The 17,470-nt window shown below is 35.9% G+C and overlaps 1 protein-coding gene across 4 annotated transcripts in view; it reads right to left on the bottom strand.

The window, feature by feature from the left end:
- Window positions 1–434: 434 nt before the first annotated feature.
- LOC148951899 (uncharacterized) overlaps window positions 435–17,470 on the bottom strand; it is a 137,558-nt gene continuing 120,522 nt past the window's right edge. The window contains exons 7-9 of one of the 4 annotated variants that reach the window (XM_089089387.1): window positions 10,789–11,088; window positions 6,473–6,863; window positions 435–2,867 (exon numbers count right to left, since the gene is read on the bottom strand). In XM_089089387.1, coding sequence (XP_088945513.1) covers window positions 958–2,867; window positions 6,473–6,863; window positions 10,789–11,088 — 2,601 coding nt within the window. In that variant the 3' untranslated portion in view covers window positions 435–957. The remainder of the gene's footprint in view (window positions 2,868–6,472; window positions 6,864–10,788; window positions 11,089–17,470) is intronic. The other 3 variants (XM_089089385.1, XM_089089384.1, XM_089089386.1) reach the window with 3 other exon arrangements.

Below are 17,470 nucleotides of genomic sequence, written 5' to 3' on the forward strand. Positions count from 1 at the left end.
TTGCTAAACTATATAGTGCCCTAGCTCTGCCTCACCTGCTCATTTCATAACTTTGGGGCTCGCTCTCTAAAACTGAGCAGTTAAAGGTTCCATCGGGGTTTTTTCGCTATCTCAAGTTTTTATTAAGATTCCTGCTGTGTTAAAGGAATAGTTTTATCTGCAAAAATACTGCATTTCTGACCCTTAGAGGTAGTGGATTCAATAGAGTGCGATGCGTTAAGAAAAGTTTAAACCGTTTACCTCATTTTCTGCCATTATTTACCAGTGCTGTTTGGATTAATTTTGTATTATCTTTTTTCTTTGTTTAGAAGTTTTTTTTTTTTTTTTTTTTTTTTTTTTTTTTTTTTTTTTACTCCGCTTCTTTTTTGTATGTTGTAAACGGGCAAAAATAAACTTATTATATACCTGCAAGGAAAACGCATAAAACCTCAAAGGAAATACCATTAGAGCTATTCGACAGCTTTGGGAGTTCCCTGTGGTGCTATCCGCATTAATTGACCAGCTTGCCGACAAAAGGAACGAAAATATTTTACTGCTTTTTTTTAATCCAACTTCATAGCCAAACCACAGATATATATTAACTCAATGGTGGCTAGCACCTTAGAGAATTTGCAAATAGACTTTGGCTGTATGATGTTCAGGCGATACTCACAAAACGATTTTTGAAGTACGACATCCTCTTAACAGAGTAGAAACTAACAAAAAAGGGGAATAACAAGGGATGAAAGTGTAAAAACAATGCCCCCTTTTCGGGAGGGGGTGGGGGCATCTTGTATTCAATCATCTTATATCAGCATTTAAGAAATACATGAAGAAGATCAGTAAAATAAATCGTAGAAGGCCTTTAGTGTAGAGAATATAATTACTGAGCACCGTTTAATACGTTTCAAACACATACATTGTAAAAAAAGAAAAAAGAAAGAAATAATGAAATAAAAAAAAAAATCAATAAAGATATCATCTATGTGGTGGCATATGCTGCATGTAGTTAAAGTTATATGGAGGATACATTTGTGCAGTGGAGCTTCTGTTATCACCGTAATTTGTTTGTGGCAACTGTGAGTGGCCGCTTGTAGAGCCACTGCTGTGACCATGCATGTTCAGCATGGACATTCCCATATTCTGGTTAATAAAGCCCTGACCAGCAGCCGCAAGATAGGCTGCACTTGCGGGATGTTGCATCGGATTCATTCGACCCATGTTCAATGGACCCATTCCCATACCCATAGTCATACCATATGGATAATTGGCAGACATGAGGCTACTTGGGCTAGGCTGGTTAATTGTCACATTAGGAACTCTCTGAGCGGAATTTCCGCTGCTACCTTTTGACCTAGAGCTATTTTGATTACGATCGGACTGACAACTTGGGCTGCCAACTTGACCTTGATGTTGCATATTTACACTTCCTGGCCCGGGGCTAACAGGACTAGCTGAATGGTATTTAGGATATGAATTCTGATTTTGTCCGTGGATTCCCATGCCAGAAGGTGGCGGTGTGTGTCCGATACCAGTATGCTGATGATGAGAGTATCCTTGATTTAATTGAGTATAGGGTGGAGTGCCAGCATTTGGAGGCGGAGTCATTGTATTGTGAGGAGACTGGCTATCTGTTGGTAAACCATTGGTTAGCTTTTGTAATTGACTAAGGCTGCAACTTGAACTATTATTAGAGAGGTATTGTGACGTTGGGACCCTATTTGAAGAGTTTTGGACTTGGTTTGAGTTCTGATAGTAAGTTGAAGTAGGAACAGAAAGAGCACACGCCGTAGATGTCGTCACATGACTTGAGGTTGCAACCGTCGTCGAAGCACTGCTCTGAGATGGTGGTGCTGGCGCAATAGGAGTAAATCTCGTCCTGGCCTTACTAGAACTTTCTGACTTTGTCGAAGTAGTGCTTGAAGAACTGCTGGACCTAGGTTGAAGAACTGGCATAGGTACACTCATATAGCTTGCTGCTGGATTACCAGTTGTTGAATAGCCAAGCGGTGAAGCCACAGCAACTTGAGGTAACGCAATGTATGTAGCTGGCGTAGCCAGGTGAGATATGCCTAAAGGCATACCATATGTGCCATAATTTGACTGAAAGACTTGTAGCTGCGTTGGACCGGTGGCTGACGAGGGAGTATGAGCTGCGGGAGGATGTGTTGCTGTTGGCATCGCAAAAAGTTGCGACGTTTTGGACTTAGATTTACTCTTTTGCGATGTTTTACTTGGTTTACTTACTGCTTGCGTAGTTGTACTTTGCGTATTTTGAGGCGTTGCTATCGATGCTATTGCTTGGGAAGTGGGGGGATTAGTTGGTTGCTGCTGCGAAGACTGACTTTGATTTCTTTGCTGTAAGCAACTTTGAGGTGACCTATTCTGCATTAGATTTAAAGAGCCATATTGGCTCATGCTATCAGAATTCATTATCTGACCATAATCTTGATATGTCATATTTTGTTGTAAGACCTGAGAAGCAGGCGAAGCATTCAAACCGCTTTGGACATGTGATGGCGACGGTGCTGGTGGCTCATTACTAGGTAATGACCTTGGAGACTCGATCCCGACAGTTGTTTCACTTTCATTATTATTAAACCCATGTACAGAACCAGTACTAGATTCCGGTGTATATACACCAAGACTATTGGACGGTGATGTTGTTGAAACGTGATGTGAAGACCGGCTAAGTGTTATTTGCGAGTTTTGCGCGCAAGATGACAAAGACATAGCTGCACGCTGATTATTTTCTTTGCATTCATAGGCAGCAGTGACAACATCCAAAAGATCTTTTGGTTCTTCATCTGCTCCGTTAGAAAACAAGTTCTCAGCATCGTTATACAAATTGACTGGTTCTTGAGTCTCCACTTGCACGGGTTTCTCATCTAGACAAAAAATTGAGCAATTTAGCATCGGATAAAGAGAATGGAGGGGAGGGCTAATAGCGACAGAGTAGGAAGAAAGATAAGAGGGAAGTAAAACAGCAGGAAGAAAGAGAACCATAGAACTGATGCAGCGGAATTTGTTCTATGGTTTGCTAGCAAACAGCTTTCTAGCTTGCACAAAGTTTTAAATTACTAGCATCCGGAAACAGATCTGTACTTAAACCCAAAATAAAAGTCGATTATCATTCTTGTGTAAAAAAATTCTATAAAAGGTAAACAAAATGATTTTGTATTGTAGTCCGAAAAAATGGAAGAGGAAAAGAGTTCAATAATTCTAGAAAGTTCCTTTTAAGTCACCAACTTAATTAAGGAGATCTCTTTGATAATCCTCCTCTAACCTCGGCCTCCTCCTCTCTCCCCGTTACTAAATTCACACAGTTATTATAAAAACTTTACTTTACGGCAGCTGACTATTTAACTTTGATATCAAAATTTAATCCAATATGTCACCCATAATCATGACTTACGTCACTCATAAATGATGACGTGTTTAATCACATTACCCGTAAATGAAGGCTCAGAATTTCAGCTCTTGACAATGCAATACCAGTTAGTTATAGTAGAATACTTTTTGATATCTTGATTATTTCAGATAATCTGAATTTATTTATCCCATCTGAATAGCCCATTTCAGATCATCTCAAATATATTTCAGACTCCCCACTTTTCAAGGGTTCAAACATGAAACATAGAATCATGAATGGAGTAGAATCAGAAAAAAAGAAGTAGGTAGAATACAATTAGAAAAAAGGATTATAAAGCCATAAGTTTACGCATCAACAGCGCCCATTTTGACGCTATTTGAAGGTCTGTATCACCCTGTGTGTGACTCTTGTTGGCTTCGATCCTCGCAAGAAAACCAAAGAAAGAAATCATCATAAGAAAATTTTAATTTTTGAAATTAAACTTCACAGTCATTATTTGTTATTTAAACATTATTTAAAGTTTTTGGTATTTGTTTTAAAAGTGAGAAAAAGTCAGAAGTAACCTTTAGCCGTGACGGTAACGAAGGCTCATATTATTTGAACAGTTTTTGGTCTTGGGGTCATGAGAAGAATAAAAATATCAAAAATTAAATATTTAGATATAAAAAATTTAAATATAAAATACACTTATCTTAATTTTGAATTATTAAATAAAATTTAAATTAATATTAACAATGTTGATTGCTATTAAAATAAAAATTTTAACAGTTGTTAGCCCAGACTTCAGCATCACAAATCGTGGCCAGACTGAATGGAAACCATTTGGGCAATTAAACTGTCTTCGTTGCTCAGATTGCTTAGATACAAAGAACTATATTGGACTTGAAAGTTTTTCTTTTCGTATATTTTGAAGGGGGCCCGAGACGGTCAATCATTTTGATCAAAGGTTTCCGTCAATCGACTGAGTTAAGCATGATTGACCGTATAGGAACCTGTTTGATGCTTGAGCCAAGCGTTGACGGTGATTGATAGAAAGTTGGAATGACTCAAGCGGTTTCTAGACTAGTTTTGTTCAGGTATTGCGTCAGTCACGCGCCAACAACAATGGAAAACACATCGGAAGTAAGCAAAAATGCGGAACGCGAGTTTATCTGTTTATTTATAGAATTATACCGGGATCGCCCTGAGTTATTGAAAGTTAAAAGTAGAGACTATTATAACCGAAATAAGAAAAGCGCGGCATTTTACAGAATATTGCGGGCGATAAAGATACTGAAACCAGATTATACAGTTTCTGAACTAAAAAAGAAAATTAATGTTTTAAGAACAAATTTCGACCGCGAGTAAAATGCGATCGAGCAGAAAACGAAGTCTGGAGCGTCAGCAGATGACATTCCACAACCTTCCCTGTGGTACTACAATGACAAAGTGCTATTTTCTCATCGAAGCCAAATCAGTATTAGACTGCATTTCACACACGGTAGACACTTCACTACCCGATTCTGCACGGAAACTAAAAATCTGGCCGTGAGTTAAAATTAAACTTGAAATTAGCATTAGTCAAGATTGAAGGTTGATTGAAGCACAGTTCAATCGATTGAAGGAAGCTTTTGATCAAATTGATTGACCGTCTCGGGCCTCCTTAAGTTTTTTTTTTAATACAAAAGTGATGCAAATCAATGTGATGCAGATTAAGGGATAAATGCTCAATTCGCAATTGACTATACAACTTAACAGCGGTATCACTGACTTTAAGCGGAATCCTGGAGTCTTGTAAGAAATTTTTCCAAAAAAGGAGAAAAATTACTTTGAATGAATGTTAGAAAAACTATAAAATCATTCAATTTTTTTCTTTTACCAGTTCATAAATAGGAAGATTTTACTAATATAAAAAAAAATCCCAGCCAGAAAACCGGACATTTTAAATAAGATCTGAAAAAGAAGCGAACTAGATATTCACTCGCACTTTAGCTACATTTTTTCATTGGCTGACGTGAAATTTAAAATTCAAAGCCAAAGCATAAGGAAAACACCTTCTTCCATAAGGAAAACAGCAAAAAACTTATTGACGAACGAATTCACCGAGGATCCTTGAGTTTTGGCAGCTTGCAGTTACACAGATATCCACGAAACAACAGAATTTCAGAAGCCAGGTGACGGAAAAATATATACTTATATTATATTATATATTATATATTATATATATATATATATATATATATATATATATATATATATATATATATATATATATATATATATATATATATATATTTAAATATAAATTACAAAAATTAATAAATTATGGTATTAAAAAACGAATGTATTTATTGCCAAAAAAACTGATTGGCAGCTAAATATTAAACGATTACTCTACAAAGAAGAAAACGAATCCTTGAATACTAATGTTCCTTCAAGCCCCATTATTGTACATACAGACACTACTTAAATGGCAGCAATTTATGTTTCTTTTTCACTGTATTTAAAAAAATTCCTCTATGTTTTTTATACTTAGTTTTGACTGAATTTTTAAAATGATTTTTCAAACTAAAATTGCTACGCAAAAAAAAATCTTACTTTTCAAGCGTACATGTACGTACCCTATCTGACAGCACAAAATTCTTCAATAGTACTATTCATAAACACTTGGTTAAAATCCCAATTTTTTTCTTTACAGTGTCTTAATTAAACTTGATTTTCGGTTAATTGGTTCAAGCTTAACTTTTGCATACTTTGCTTTTTCAAATTTGGTAAGGCTAATTAAGCACACAATTCTGTGGCTGGTTTAAATGACCCATTTCCAAACATTAAAATTGCACATGAAACATGCACATTTGTGCATGAAATTGCACAAATTGTTTTATCTAACTGTTAAAATGATTAAACATAAACTCGTTTTTTGGTCTCCATTCAAATGACTCACGTGCAAATATGAGTCATTGTGTGCAAGTCAAGCTCGATTTGTTTGATATTAGTCAAAAAGTTTTAACATAAAATTTAAAAACTCCCTTTTCTGCCCCTGTTCAAATCAGTCATATGAGTCACGATTCACAAACTTTGTGCAAAATTTCTTTAGTTTAAACTGTTAAAATAATGAAACATAAAATTTAAAAAACTTACTTTTCTGCCTCTGTTCAAATGATTCAATATAGCCATTAGTATTGGTATTGCCAACATCTGGATAAGAAGTAATCTGGAAACCAACTGGGTTTTCTGGTGGTTCGTTAAATTCGTTGGATTCCGGCTCGGGCAGTGCCAAAACCTCGGCCACTTCTTTGTCTAATTTAGGGTTGCTTTCATGAACTTTATCATCAACACTCTCCAGGTCTTTTTTCAGTTGTTCATCAATTTGCTCTTGAGTCACTGAGGGACAGAAAGGGGAATCCGGTGTCTCTGGCTGGATTGGCGCAGGCGTGAGGGTTCTTGCCGGTGTTTCTGGTCTTTCTTCGTTGTTCTCATGAGTACCTTCTGAAGCAACTTCTGATATTGAATAATCTTGAGGAAAGGTTGACTGAAAATATTGTAGAGTAAAAGGTGGTTGTTGAGATCTAACAAAAAAGGGAAGGCAATTTTCATAGAAAAAAAGTTCTATTTTCAACAATACAGTGAATGCGTTCTTAAATGAGGGTTTATCTTTACTTTATTATACAACCTCAAGGAGAAACAGTTAAAAAACAAAACGATATTTATAAAATAACAGAGGGTAAGTTAGGGGCGGTAAAATCTGTAATAAGAGAAAATAAACAAAACAATAAATGTACATAAATAAAAATGGCAACTTAAATGAAGGTTTATTCTGAAGTATTTGTCATAATCAAGCAAAACCAACAGAAAACAAACCTAAGTTAATAAATAGTAATTAATAACAACGATATAAATAAATAATAACATGTCCAATTTAAATGAAATTTATTCTTAAATAATTCTCCATAATCAATCAAAAACTAACACGATTTTCATATAAGAGCCCAGGGTAGGTTAGGTTTTGAGTAACAGGATGGGGGATACCAAACAACATGAAGTGATACGATGAAGAAAAGAAGGGAAAATTCAATTAAATAAAAAATACAAATAGCAACTAAACAAATAATAAAATTAAAATAAAACCAGGAGGATATTTTCAGACAGGGCTCATAAGAGATATCACAAGCCACATAGGGTTTATTTGAAACTGAACCTTCACGCATCTGACCCCAGGTACAACTGAACCACCATGCATCTGAACCCTCGTTCAGGGGAACCTCCATTTAAATGATCCCTTATAAAACTCAATCCCCGTTCAACTGAACCCTAGTTCAATTGAACCCCGTAAAACGGAACCCCAGTTGAACTGAACCCCATAAAACGGAACTCGCATTTGACTGAACCCCGTAAAACGAAGCCCTCGTTTAAATGAATCGCCGTTTGACTGAACACCAATTCAAATCAACGCTTATTCAACTCAATATCCGCGCAGCTCAGCATCATCTAAATCAATACTCATTCAACTCCACCTCCATCTAATTCAACCCTCGTGCAACTCAACCCCCGTTTAACCAATACCTGTGTGACTCAACCTTTATTCAAACCAACCGCACTCAGCTCAACCCTCCTTAAATCAACAGTATAGCTAGAAAATACAATTCAGCCCATCTCATCGGCGGTGATAAAAGCTGACAAATGAAATGATCTTCATTTATCAGTTATTTTTATTTTTCTGTCACATATATTTGAAAATGAGCAAAACTTTGTCTGAACACACGTGAAGGTCATGTGTGCAGCAACAAATTCAGTTGCACGGGGGCTCAGTTACTTGAGGTTCAGTTACACGCACACCGCCTCAGACATGCGACAAAAAGCAAAGGTAATTAGGCAAACCGGTAAAAAATTATTTCTTTTTTGACAACATAATTCATCACACTTGAGTGAGGGATTACCCTTACTTGATTATACAGCCTAGAGAAAAAACAGCCATAACCTGCACAATATTCGTAAAATATCAGATGACACAATAGGAATAATCAAAAACAAAATATATTTTATACATGAAAGTTTTTAATAATAAATAACTACTTGAAGCTTAAATGAAGACCGTGCATAATTTCACAAAATGGAGCAAACAAGGCCAAAATCCATAGAATGGTTGAGAACTGGTTAATAGAGAGCAATTAACTGATTGATTGAGAGCAGTAAAGGGGAAATTTACCGAACAAAATGAAGTAAATCCATTTACTAAAAAATTGCCGATAAAAAAATAATTAATAAAAAGGGAAAAAAAACATGATCCCAAACAGGGGTCATCAGACATCACCAGGCTATATATTCTGAAGCTGAATCCAACATTGAATATGAGACAATAAAATCAGGATTTACTTGTAAAAATTCGTCCGACTCAAAACTAAAAAATTCTCCAACTCTTAAATTGGGCAAAGAATTCAGGTTAAATAGCCCTTATTTGAGACCGTTAAACAAGGAACCTAAACACCTTCATTATTCCTATGCCCCCCCGCCTTCCCACTCAGCCAAACAAAAATCCTGGATATGGCCCTGGAAGTATCAATCTATTTTCACTATTTCCAAATCTTTAAAGAATTGTATGAATAAATTTTCCTTGGTTCCCTTAAGGAGGCCCGAGCCGGTCTATCATTTTGATCAAAAGCTTCCATCAATCGATTAATTCAAGCATGATTGACCGTCTAGGAACCTGTTTGACGCTTGAGTCAAATGTTGACGGTGATTGATAAAAGTTTCAATTACTCAAGCGGTTGATGAGGGTGATCGACCGTCTAGACTAGTTTTGTTCAGGTATTGCGTCAGTCACGCGCCAACAACAATGGAAGACACATCGGAAGAAAGCAAAAACGTGGAACGTGAGTTTATCTGTTTACTAGTAGAATTATACCGGGATCACCCTGAGTTATGGAAATTTAAAAGTAGAGACTATTATAACCGAAATAAGAAGAGTGCGGCATTTGACAGAATATTTCAGGCGGTAAAGACACTGAAACTAGATTATACGGTTTCTTAACTAAAAAAGAAAATTAATATTTTAAGAACAAATTGCAACCGCAAGTACAAGGCGATCGAGCAGAAAAAGAAGTCTGGAGCGTCAGCAAATGACATCCCACATGAAATTAGAAATTAGCTTTGGTCAAGATTGAAGGGTCGATTTAAGGGTAATTGAAGCACACGTCAATCGATTGACGGAAGCTTTTAATCAAAATGATTAACCGTCTCGGGCCTCCTGTAGAGGTCGAGATATATTTCGATATGTTTTAAATATAATTTTCTTGAAGTCGATCCTGGAGCTCATATTCCGACAAAATAACATGATATTCTGATCGCACCGTTTTTCTTTGCAATATTCGATTTTGTAAACGTTTTTGCTCATTTTATTATCATTTTAAAAGACTTACCAAATATGTTTTACAAACTAAAAATCAGTGGCCTGAAAAGAGAGTATTTCATATGTTGACCCTACCCCTCTAGAAAAGAGCCTATTAAAATACACCCACCTAAATTGAAAAAACGATTTTAATTTAAGTGGTAAGAAATATAATTGAGAGGTGGTAAGGAACAAAAATTGAAAAACTGCTCATAAACTTGAACTTGCCTCAAAATAGTTAAACGTAATTATACCATAATATATAGCTGTATCTTAAACAATATTAATTTTGCATTTGCTAAGATAGTTCAATAAATATAGAAAGGCTCTAAGGATATATTACAAAGCGATTGTGAAGGTCAGAAGAAAAAAAAATTATAGCAAAGAAAAAAAGGATTCTAAAGGTGTTATTAAGTGGTATAAAGGAGTAAAAAAAAAAACGCAAGCATAAAGTCATTTGCCCTAAATACTACTAAATACGAAGAACAAGAAAGGATACAAAGCACAGAAAGCACAAATGCTATCAAAAATAGCAAAAAACAACGAAAAAGACCAACACTAAAAAAGCCGAAATGTGTTTGCTGTTAAACTAAATCGACATACGAAAAAAAGCTGGTCCTCTTCTACTGGTGCTATAACAAAAACCAGATACATAGCATTCACTGAGGACTCTATAACGAAATTGAAAAGCGGCTGTCAACATTCGAAGGGAAAGAGAGAGCGCCAAGTGATAGAGAAAAAACAAAAAGAAGATCAAAAGTTAAAAGTTATACGGGAAAGGCGAAAAGGGAAAGAATTGCCTTCGTTATTTATGCCACCATCAACACATTTTTTGAAACAGCGATAGTGAACCAAATTGGTCTAAGTTTTTTTCCTCCGCTCATTAAAATTGGCCCGACCAAATCATCCGAAAGCTAGGTCTAAACATTTTTTTCTTTCAATTTTTCAAAAAAAAGGTGTCCGATTCAATTTTAGTCCCTTAACCCTCTGGGTTTTATCTTCATTGTTAATTTTTTCTGGACTTGATCCAATTTCATGATTTAAAAAAATTTGGCAACAGGAAAAGACTTACCTCGGGTATAGCTTGATCACTAGCCTCTTGTAGGACTTCTTTCTTGTCTTCGTCAACTGGCTGAACACTGGTTTCATTACAGATATTTGCATTAATAGCCTCCACAGGTTCTTCTCTTGGTTCAGGGGAAGGCGAAGCGGGGATGGGAGACAATGGCTTTACCTCCTCGTCGTCCTTAGTTATTTCATCAGGTGAAATATTTTCTTCGGCTTTTACAGAAGGAGGAGAAGGGAAAGGAACCGACTCAACCTCAATAGGCGATGGTTCTTTAATTTCTCCAGATGGTTCTTCTTCTTTGGCCTAAGAAAGTAGAATTTATGTCAAAAAAGAATCGTGTTTCACAATTTACAGCGATACTCACATAATTTACAATAATTTATAATTACACATAATTACATTTATATATAATAATTTATAATTACAGTAATTTACAATACTCAGTCATTAATGTCGATTAGCCTTTGGAGTCTAACTACTTTTTACATAGACAGGTGAAGGTGATTACCTTTCATTTTTGTTTCTTTGCACCTGCCTCCGTCTAACTTAAGGATTTGTAGTTCTTGCCCCCCCCCCCAGAGAAGATTGGAAATTTGATAATGTTGGACTTATTTAACATACAGCCTCTAAGTCCAATTTAAAATGAAATTTTACTAATATCAAGTTTTAGCCAGTGCTAATTTAAACCAATCAGAAATTTTTATGGAAAATCAGATCGGCTAAAATTAGCGCCAGCTAAATCTCAGGATAATGAATGAATGAATATTTATTTCCCATCATATAGTAAAAAAAAAAAAAAAACGAGATGGAGTATTATAAAAATAAAAGAAAAAAAGAAAAAGAACGAACTATGAACACATAACATAAACATCAAAACAAAATCAAAACACATTTGAAATCAGAAAGGAGCACCAGATTTTACGTATTTCACCAGTCGAATAAATGAGCTCTACCGCGAAACAACTTTTCCAACAAGGAGGTTTCTTTTTCATTAATGGACGTTGAATCTTACGGCGGGGTGGGGGAGGGATTTGACTCCTATTAAAACCCAGCTTTAAAGCATATATTTTTTCTACAGAATAAAGCTGATACTCTTTAGCCCTAAAGGGACTGAACGTTGAATGCGTATTTGATTCTTTCACCATACTAAGATTTTTCAAGAGGAAATGCCCAAGATAGAGAGGGCGGAAGGGGGCCCCACAATTACCCACTAGATAGAAACAGATTATAAAAAGTAAGAAAAAATACGGAAACGTAGGGGTACGTAAAGACATTGGCAAATAAAAATCTGTTACCCCGTGCCCTACTCACATTGGAGACAACTTCTGAAAAACAAAAACTCTCGTGAAACAAATATAGTATTTACGAATCAATGAAGTTGTTACTGATCAAGAGAATCAAAAAAGAATAGCCTATGTTCAGGCGTAAAACCAGTCTTGATTTACAGTGTTTTTTGCCCGTGCGAATTCTCCTGCAATAGTTTAAATTCTGACTGAAGAATTCAATTACTTTCATTAGCCCAACCAAAGAAACACTGCGCAATAAATAAAATTCATCTTCTTCCGTAGGTATTTTAGGTCAAATTTGCCACATAAATGTAACTTATAATTTGACTCATTGGTAGGCAATTGCAAAATTTTACACCGAATTATGAGGCACATAGTTCTTCCTTAAGCATTTTCAATTTTTCTCTAACTAGAGGAGAACCGTCTCCCAAGTGCGGTTGCTTGTACTCAAACTGTAGAGATGTCGCAGCTAAATGACAAAAAAGGACGTCAAATTTCAAGGTTTTGTCTAAATTACTATATTATATCTTATGAATGTCACATATGTGCGGTTCTGACGGTAAATACTGGCAAATCACATTTCTTAATAATAATAATAATAATAAAAAAAAAAAAAAAAAAAAAAAAAAAAAAAAAAAACATATTTGCCAATATATTATAAGCAAAAAATCCAGAACGAGAAATAATTAAAACAATCAAAGGAGTCGCAATGTTCAAATAAAATATTCAAATTAAAAAAATTTATATAATATACAATATTCAAATAATCGATGGAGTCACACCTAAATGTCAACGAGTTTTCACTGAACTAACGATTTTCCGCTAAATTAGGTGGCATGATAATCATGGATAATGCTTATAATAACTTAAACATTGTTTGTTTCCATTAAATTGTTACATTGCTAGCTTACCGGTCATGCGTTACTGCGATCTTAAAGATAGGAAATTCAAGGACCCCCCCCCATGTGGAAAATTACCAGGGTTCCCGCTCCTTTTCTTGAAATGATTTCCCAGAAAATTTTAAAACATTTTCCGCTGCTAGTCGGCCACAATGAAAGTCAACCTATTACAACTAGGGCAAGGCGACATGCCGATATTAATGGCATAAATTGCCATTCTAAATCATTTTGGTTTATGACATCTTTGTAATATCTATTATATTAAAAATGATATTACATTTATAAAGCAAAAGTATTTAAATGCACAATCAATTTAGCCTAATATGAAGTGGATCCGAAGTAAAATATTCTGCAAATTAGAGTAAAATACTGGTATATATTGTATATCCCAAGATTTGAAGTAGTGTTATTTTCTACCTTCTACCTTATATTTTGTATATTTAACCCAATTTCTTAATGTTTATTCATCTCCCCCTTTCTCTATTTTACTTTCCTCACAAAATATTTTAATATTCAATAAATCACCCAAGCAATTCCCTATAGTTATATCTGTTTACTTGAAGTTGACTTAGTGCATCTGATACTTGCATTCTTGAAGTGAAAATGAAAATCACTGCAAAAATAACAAAATATATAAATATCAAACTTAAATCCTATCCTGCAGTGCAAAAAGTTCAATATAAAATCAAGCAATGCCATCTAACACCTTTTGCAGGTCTTCTAGTGTTTTTGTGACAGGTCATAGTGCTTCCCTTTTCTAGGCAACATTTTTACGAAAGGCATTGAACTAGGCCAGTAATGAGAAATCCTGTTTTTTTTCTGCTTTCATTCCCATTGCGGCTGCCTCTTTCTGAATCATAATCATCTAACTGCTTTTCAACATTGTTCTCTGTTTTGCTTTGACATTTTCTATCTCTTTGTAGAGCTCCCTTACGTTTTTCTCATTTGCAGTCTGTTCTTTATTTTTTTTTTTTTTTTATTATCATCAAGACATTGCATATGTCTCATTCTTGCTCTTTTGCAATGTTGGATTAAGTCTTTTGGTAGGGTTTCAACAACTGCATGCTTAACAATTATATCCTAGACCAGGCGCAATGCTATCAGACTTATAACTTCCTTATATTATTTACGAAATATCAGGGATCATTTTTCTCTAAAGAGAAAGGTCATCATGAAGCCAAAAAGATACAAAAGCATACTCCAAAAGGCTCTCCTGTTAAATAGGAAGAAAGTTATGGAAAACTTTTTTTTCTAAAGGGTAAAATAGGATCTGTCTTTTGTTAATTGTGCTAAGCCTTAGAGATAGTGAAGCAATAGAGTAAGGAGCTTAAAATCAGCTTCCAAGGAAATTTTTTTAGGCCCAATTCATTTCTGAAAGTTATATTCTATCAGACTCCTTTCCTTTTAAGTTTTCAACTATTATGTCCTTGTTCCCGGAGTCCCTCGCTCCACTGTTTGTGCATAAGACAGAATTAGGAGACATTTCATTATATCCCACGGTGCTGCATACTCTGCTCTTCCACTGATAAATTACCCCAAAAATTCGTCAGTTGCATGCCATATGGATGTTTTATACTGAGCAAAGATTTTGTCGCACTCTGTGGCAGTGCACTACCCTGCATTGAGAAGAACCTTTAGAAGTTTCTCAAACATTGCTATTGCATGCTCAGTTGCTGTCACCACAACCACAGGGTCGAGATAGCTCATGTGCCGCCCTCCTGGTCACACAAGAGGACTTCTCTCCATGTTTTGCAGGTCACAGCGAGGAAGGAGGCACATTCCTTCTTGACATCTGTATATTCACTAGATTTTCCAGGAGGCTTTTATGAGCTTTCTCAAAGTTTGCTTTACGGCAAACCCAGTGTCCAATTGTTTGAGTGGCAGACGGATTGACTTTTTTGGACATCAAACTTAAGCTGGCAAGACAGATGTTTTCATCTCCTATAATTCTTCTTTTTTAATAAAGCATGACAGCAAGCATCTCAGGATGGACTCAAACTCTTTTGCAAGGAAAGGCACCATTGGTGGATCCGTTTGGAATTTAAAAAAAAAGGCTTCAGCTGTCTAGCAACAAATTCAAAAAACTTGAGACTGGCCATAAAGAGAGGGTCAGGTGTAGCCCCTTTTTCTGTATAGTCGGATACAGATGAAGGTACTGTGCTTTTCGGGAGTTTCTAGTTACTGCTGATACACTGTTGCACATCTAGCCACACTTCTATTGTTCGCTCTGCAACTTCTAAGTCTTTAAACCATCGATGGACACAGAACCTTAGAGGAAATGTTGTTGTTTTGGTCACCTCAATAAAGTCGGATCGTCTTATTGGTGAGTCATGGTACTTCTGCCAAATTTCCCTGAGAACATGTCCCACCTGCCAGCCTGTTGCTCTCTCCATCCTAAAAACCTCCCACCTGCCAACCTGTTGCTCTCTCCATCCTAAAAGCTTCTATGAAGAACGTGCCAACCACAACTTATTATATTTGATGCATCTGGGTCATCTTGGATTTTATCCTCCTGGAATATCCTCAGAAGCTTCAAGTTGGCAACAGGGTCATCCATTGAAATCAGTAACAGCTTATTGGGATTAAGTGGTGACAGGGCTTTCTTGATTTTTTTTTCCCAGAAAGTCCTCTCTTGAGTGTGTTAAGCTCTGAATCAAAATAATGCCCCACAACCTTCCCTTCGCATTCGCCCAAGTGCTTCACTACAGCATCCAATTGTTTTCTGTGTCACATTATTCAGGCATTCATCAAAAGAATAGAAAGTGTTTTTCTTATAGCATTGAACAGTTGCTCTTTGAAATAAAGAGCCAAGCCAAAACATATAAGATGAGCTGCCTTTGATGCATCACATGAAATCTAAGAGCATCTGACCAAAAATGGCTGAGATATTAGAACTGGAGTTTAATGAGTAGTGTGACATCACCATCTTAATTACACAGCAAGTATCTGGTTCAAACACAGTTTGGCTTGAAAAAAAAAAAAAAAAAAATGCTGAGAAACCCAGTGGTTCTGAGCTTCTTCTCTGTCCATTTGTACAACGCACTTGTAATGGTGTACTTTCATTTATGGCACTCTCCTCATGCCCACAGGCGGTTTGTAGGCCTCTGTTAGCTACTTCCGTCTCCGACATCTGTTGAAGTTTCCCTCATGAAATCTGTTACATTTCTCTGCTTGTTTAAACATTCTGAAATTTTGACACGGCCTTGTCCTCGTGTATGATTCTTGGGTGCTGAGACTACCAATGACAAGAGTTCATGAAGAACTTGCAATACGTCCTATGTCAATCTCCAGACATTTCTCGTACCCAGTCTCTGAGCTTGGGTTTTTCTTTCCATCTAAACCAAAATTTACACTGTCTTCCTGACATTCTCACTCATTCATGTGTAAAAAGGACAATACAAATTTGAAAGTTTATTGCTGCTTATATTGCCTGTTTAGTCAATGCATAGGCCTACTTTGTATGCCCAGCTTTTTCATTTATAAGATTTTATATGTCGTACATTATGCTTACTGTACATACCACATTACATCTTACTGCTCAATTTACATAGTTAGTTACTGCATGCTGTTGTTTCAGTATTGGTCCTTATAGGTAAGTCCAGGCGCGTCTTTAGGATTCAGTACCTGGAGGGGGGGGGGGGTAGACTCCAATTTTTGGGTTTAAAAAGCCTCTATATAGTCCGTATAAAAAAAGGGGAGACTTGGCTCTGCCTGGAGGCATGTAAATTTTACTCAAAGTTTACTCAAACATGTCTTCTAACTTTAGTTCATTCGAGGTCTCCTCTTTATCATTAAATTCAATTATAGAACAAAACATGCTTTGATGTGCATAAATAATCCCTCTTTAAAGGAGACCCTAGACGGTCAATCATTTTGATCAAAACCTTCCATGAGTCGATTGACTCAAGCATAATTGAACCTGTTTGGAACCTGTTTGACGCTTAAGTCAAGCATTGACGGTGATTAACAGGAAGTTTGAATGGCTCAATCATTTTGACCAAAAGCAGTGTATTAGATTAGCTTTGGTCGAGATTGAAGGCTCGATTGAAGTACACGTCAATCGATTGACAGAAATTTTTGATCAAAAGTATTGACCGTCTAGGGCCTTCTTAACAAGAATCAGTTGTAGCCTATCTGGATAAATAAAATAAGAATCTGGAATCAAAAAATAGAAACAATGTTGTTTCTGGATAAAAAAAAAATTAATTTAGATTTAACAAAAGGATTCTTTTCTGTTTTTATCTATCCCTCGTGAACTATAAATTTGATCTGTTTTAGAATCCATCAACTAGGTAGCAGTAGAGGACTGCCATACATGGTCATTTTGACCCTCTACCGCTCGAGCACAAGAATGATAAAAATGCCCTTAACAGAGGTCGATCCTTTGTCAATCAAAGCTTTTCTTATCACTCAGAAGTCGACAAAGCCTAAATAAATAAATGGTCGAATTAATTATCATTTGAGATAACTTCAGGCTTATATTTCGAATAAAAAGATAAT

This window comes from Artemia sp. Qi Xiang Cuo, chromosome 5 (genome assembly GCF_049724085.1).
Source record: "Artemia sp. Qi Xiang Cuo chromosome 5, ASM4972408v1, whole genome shotgun sequence".
NCBI lineage: Eukaryota > Metazoa > Arthropoda > Branchiopoda > Anostraca > Artemiidae > Artemia > Artemia sp. Qi Xiang Cuo.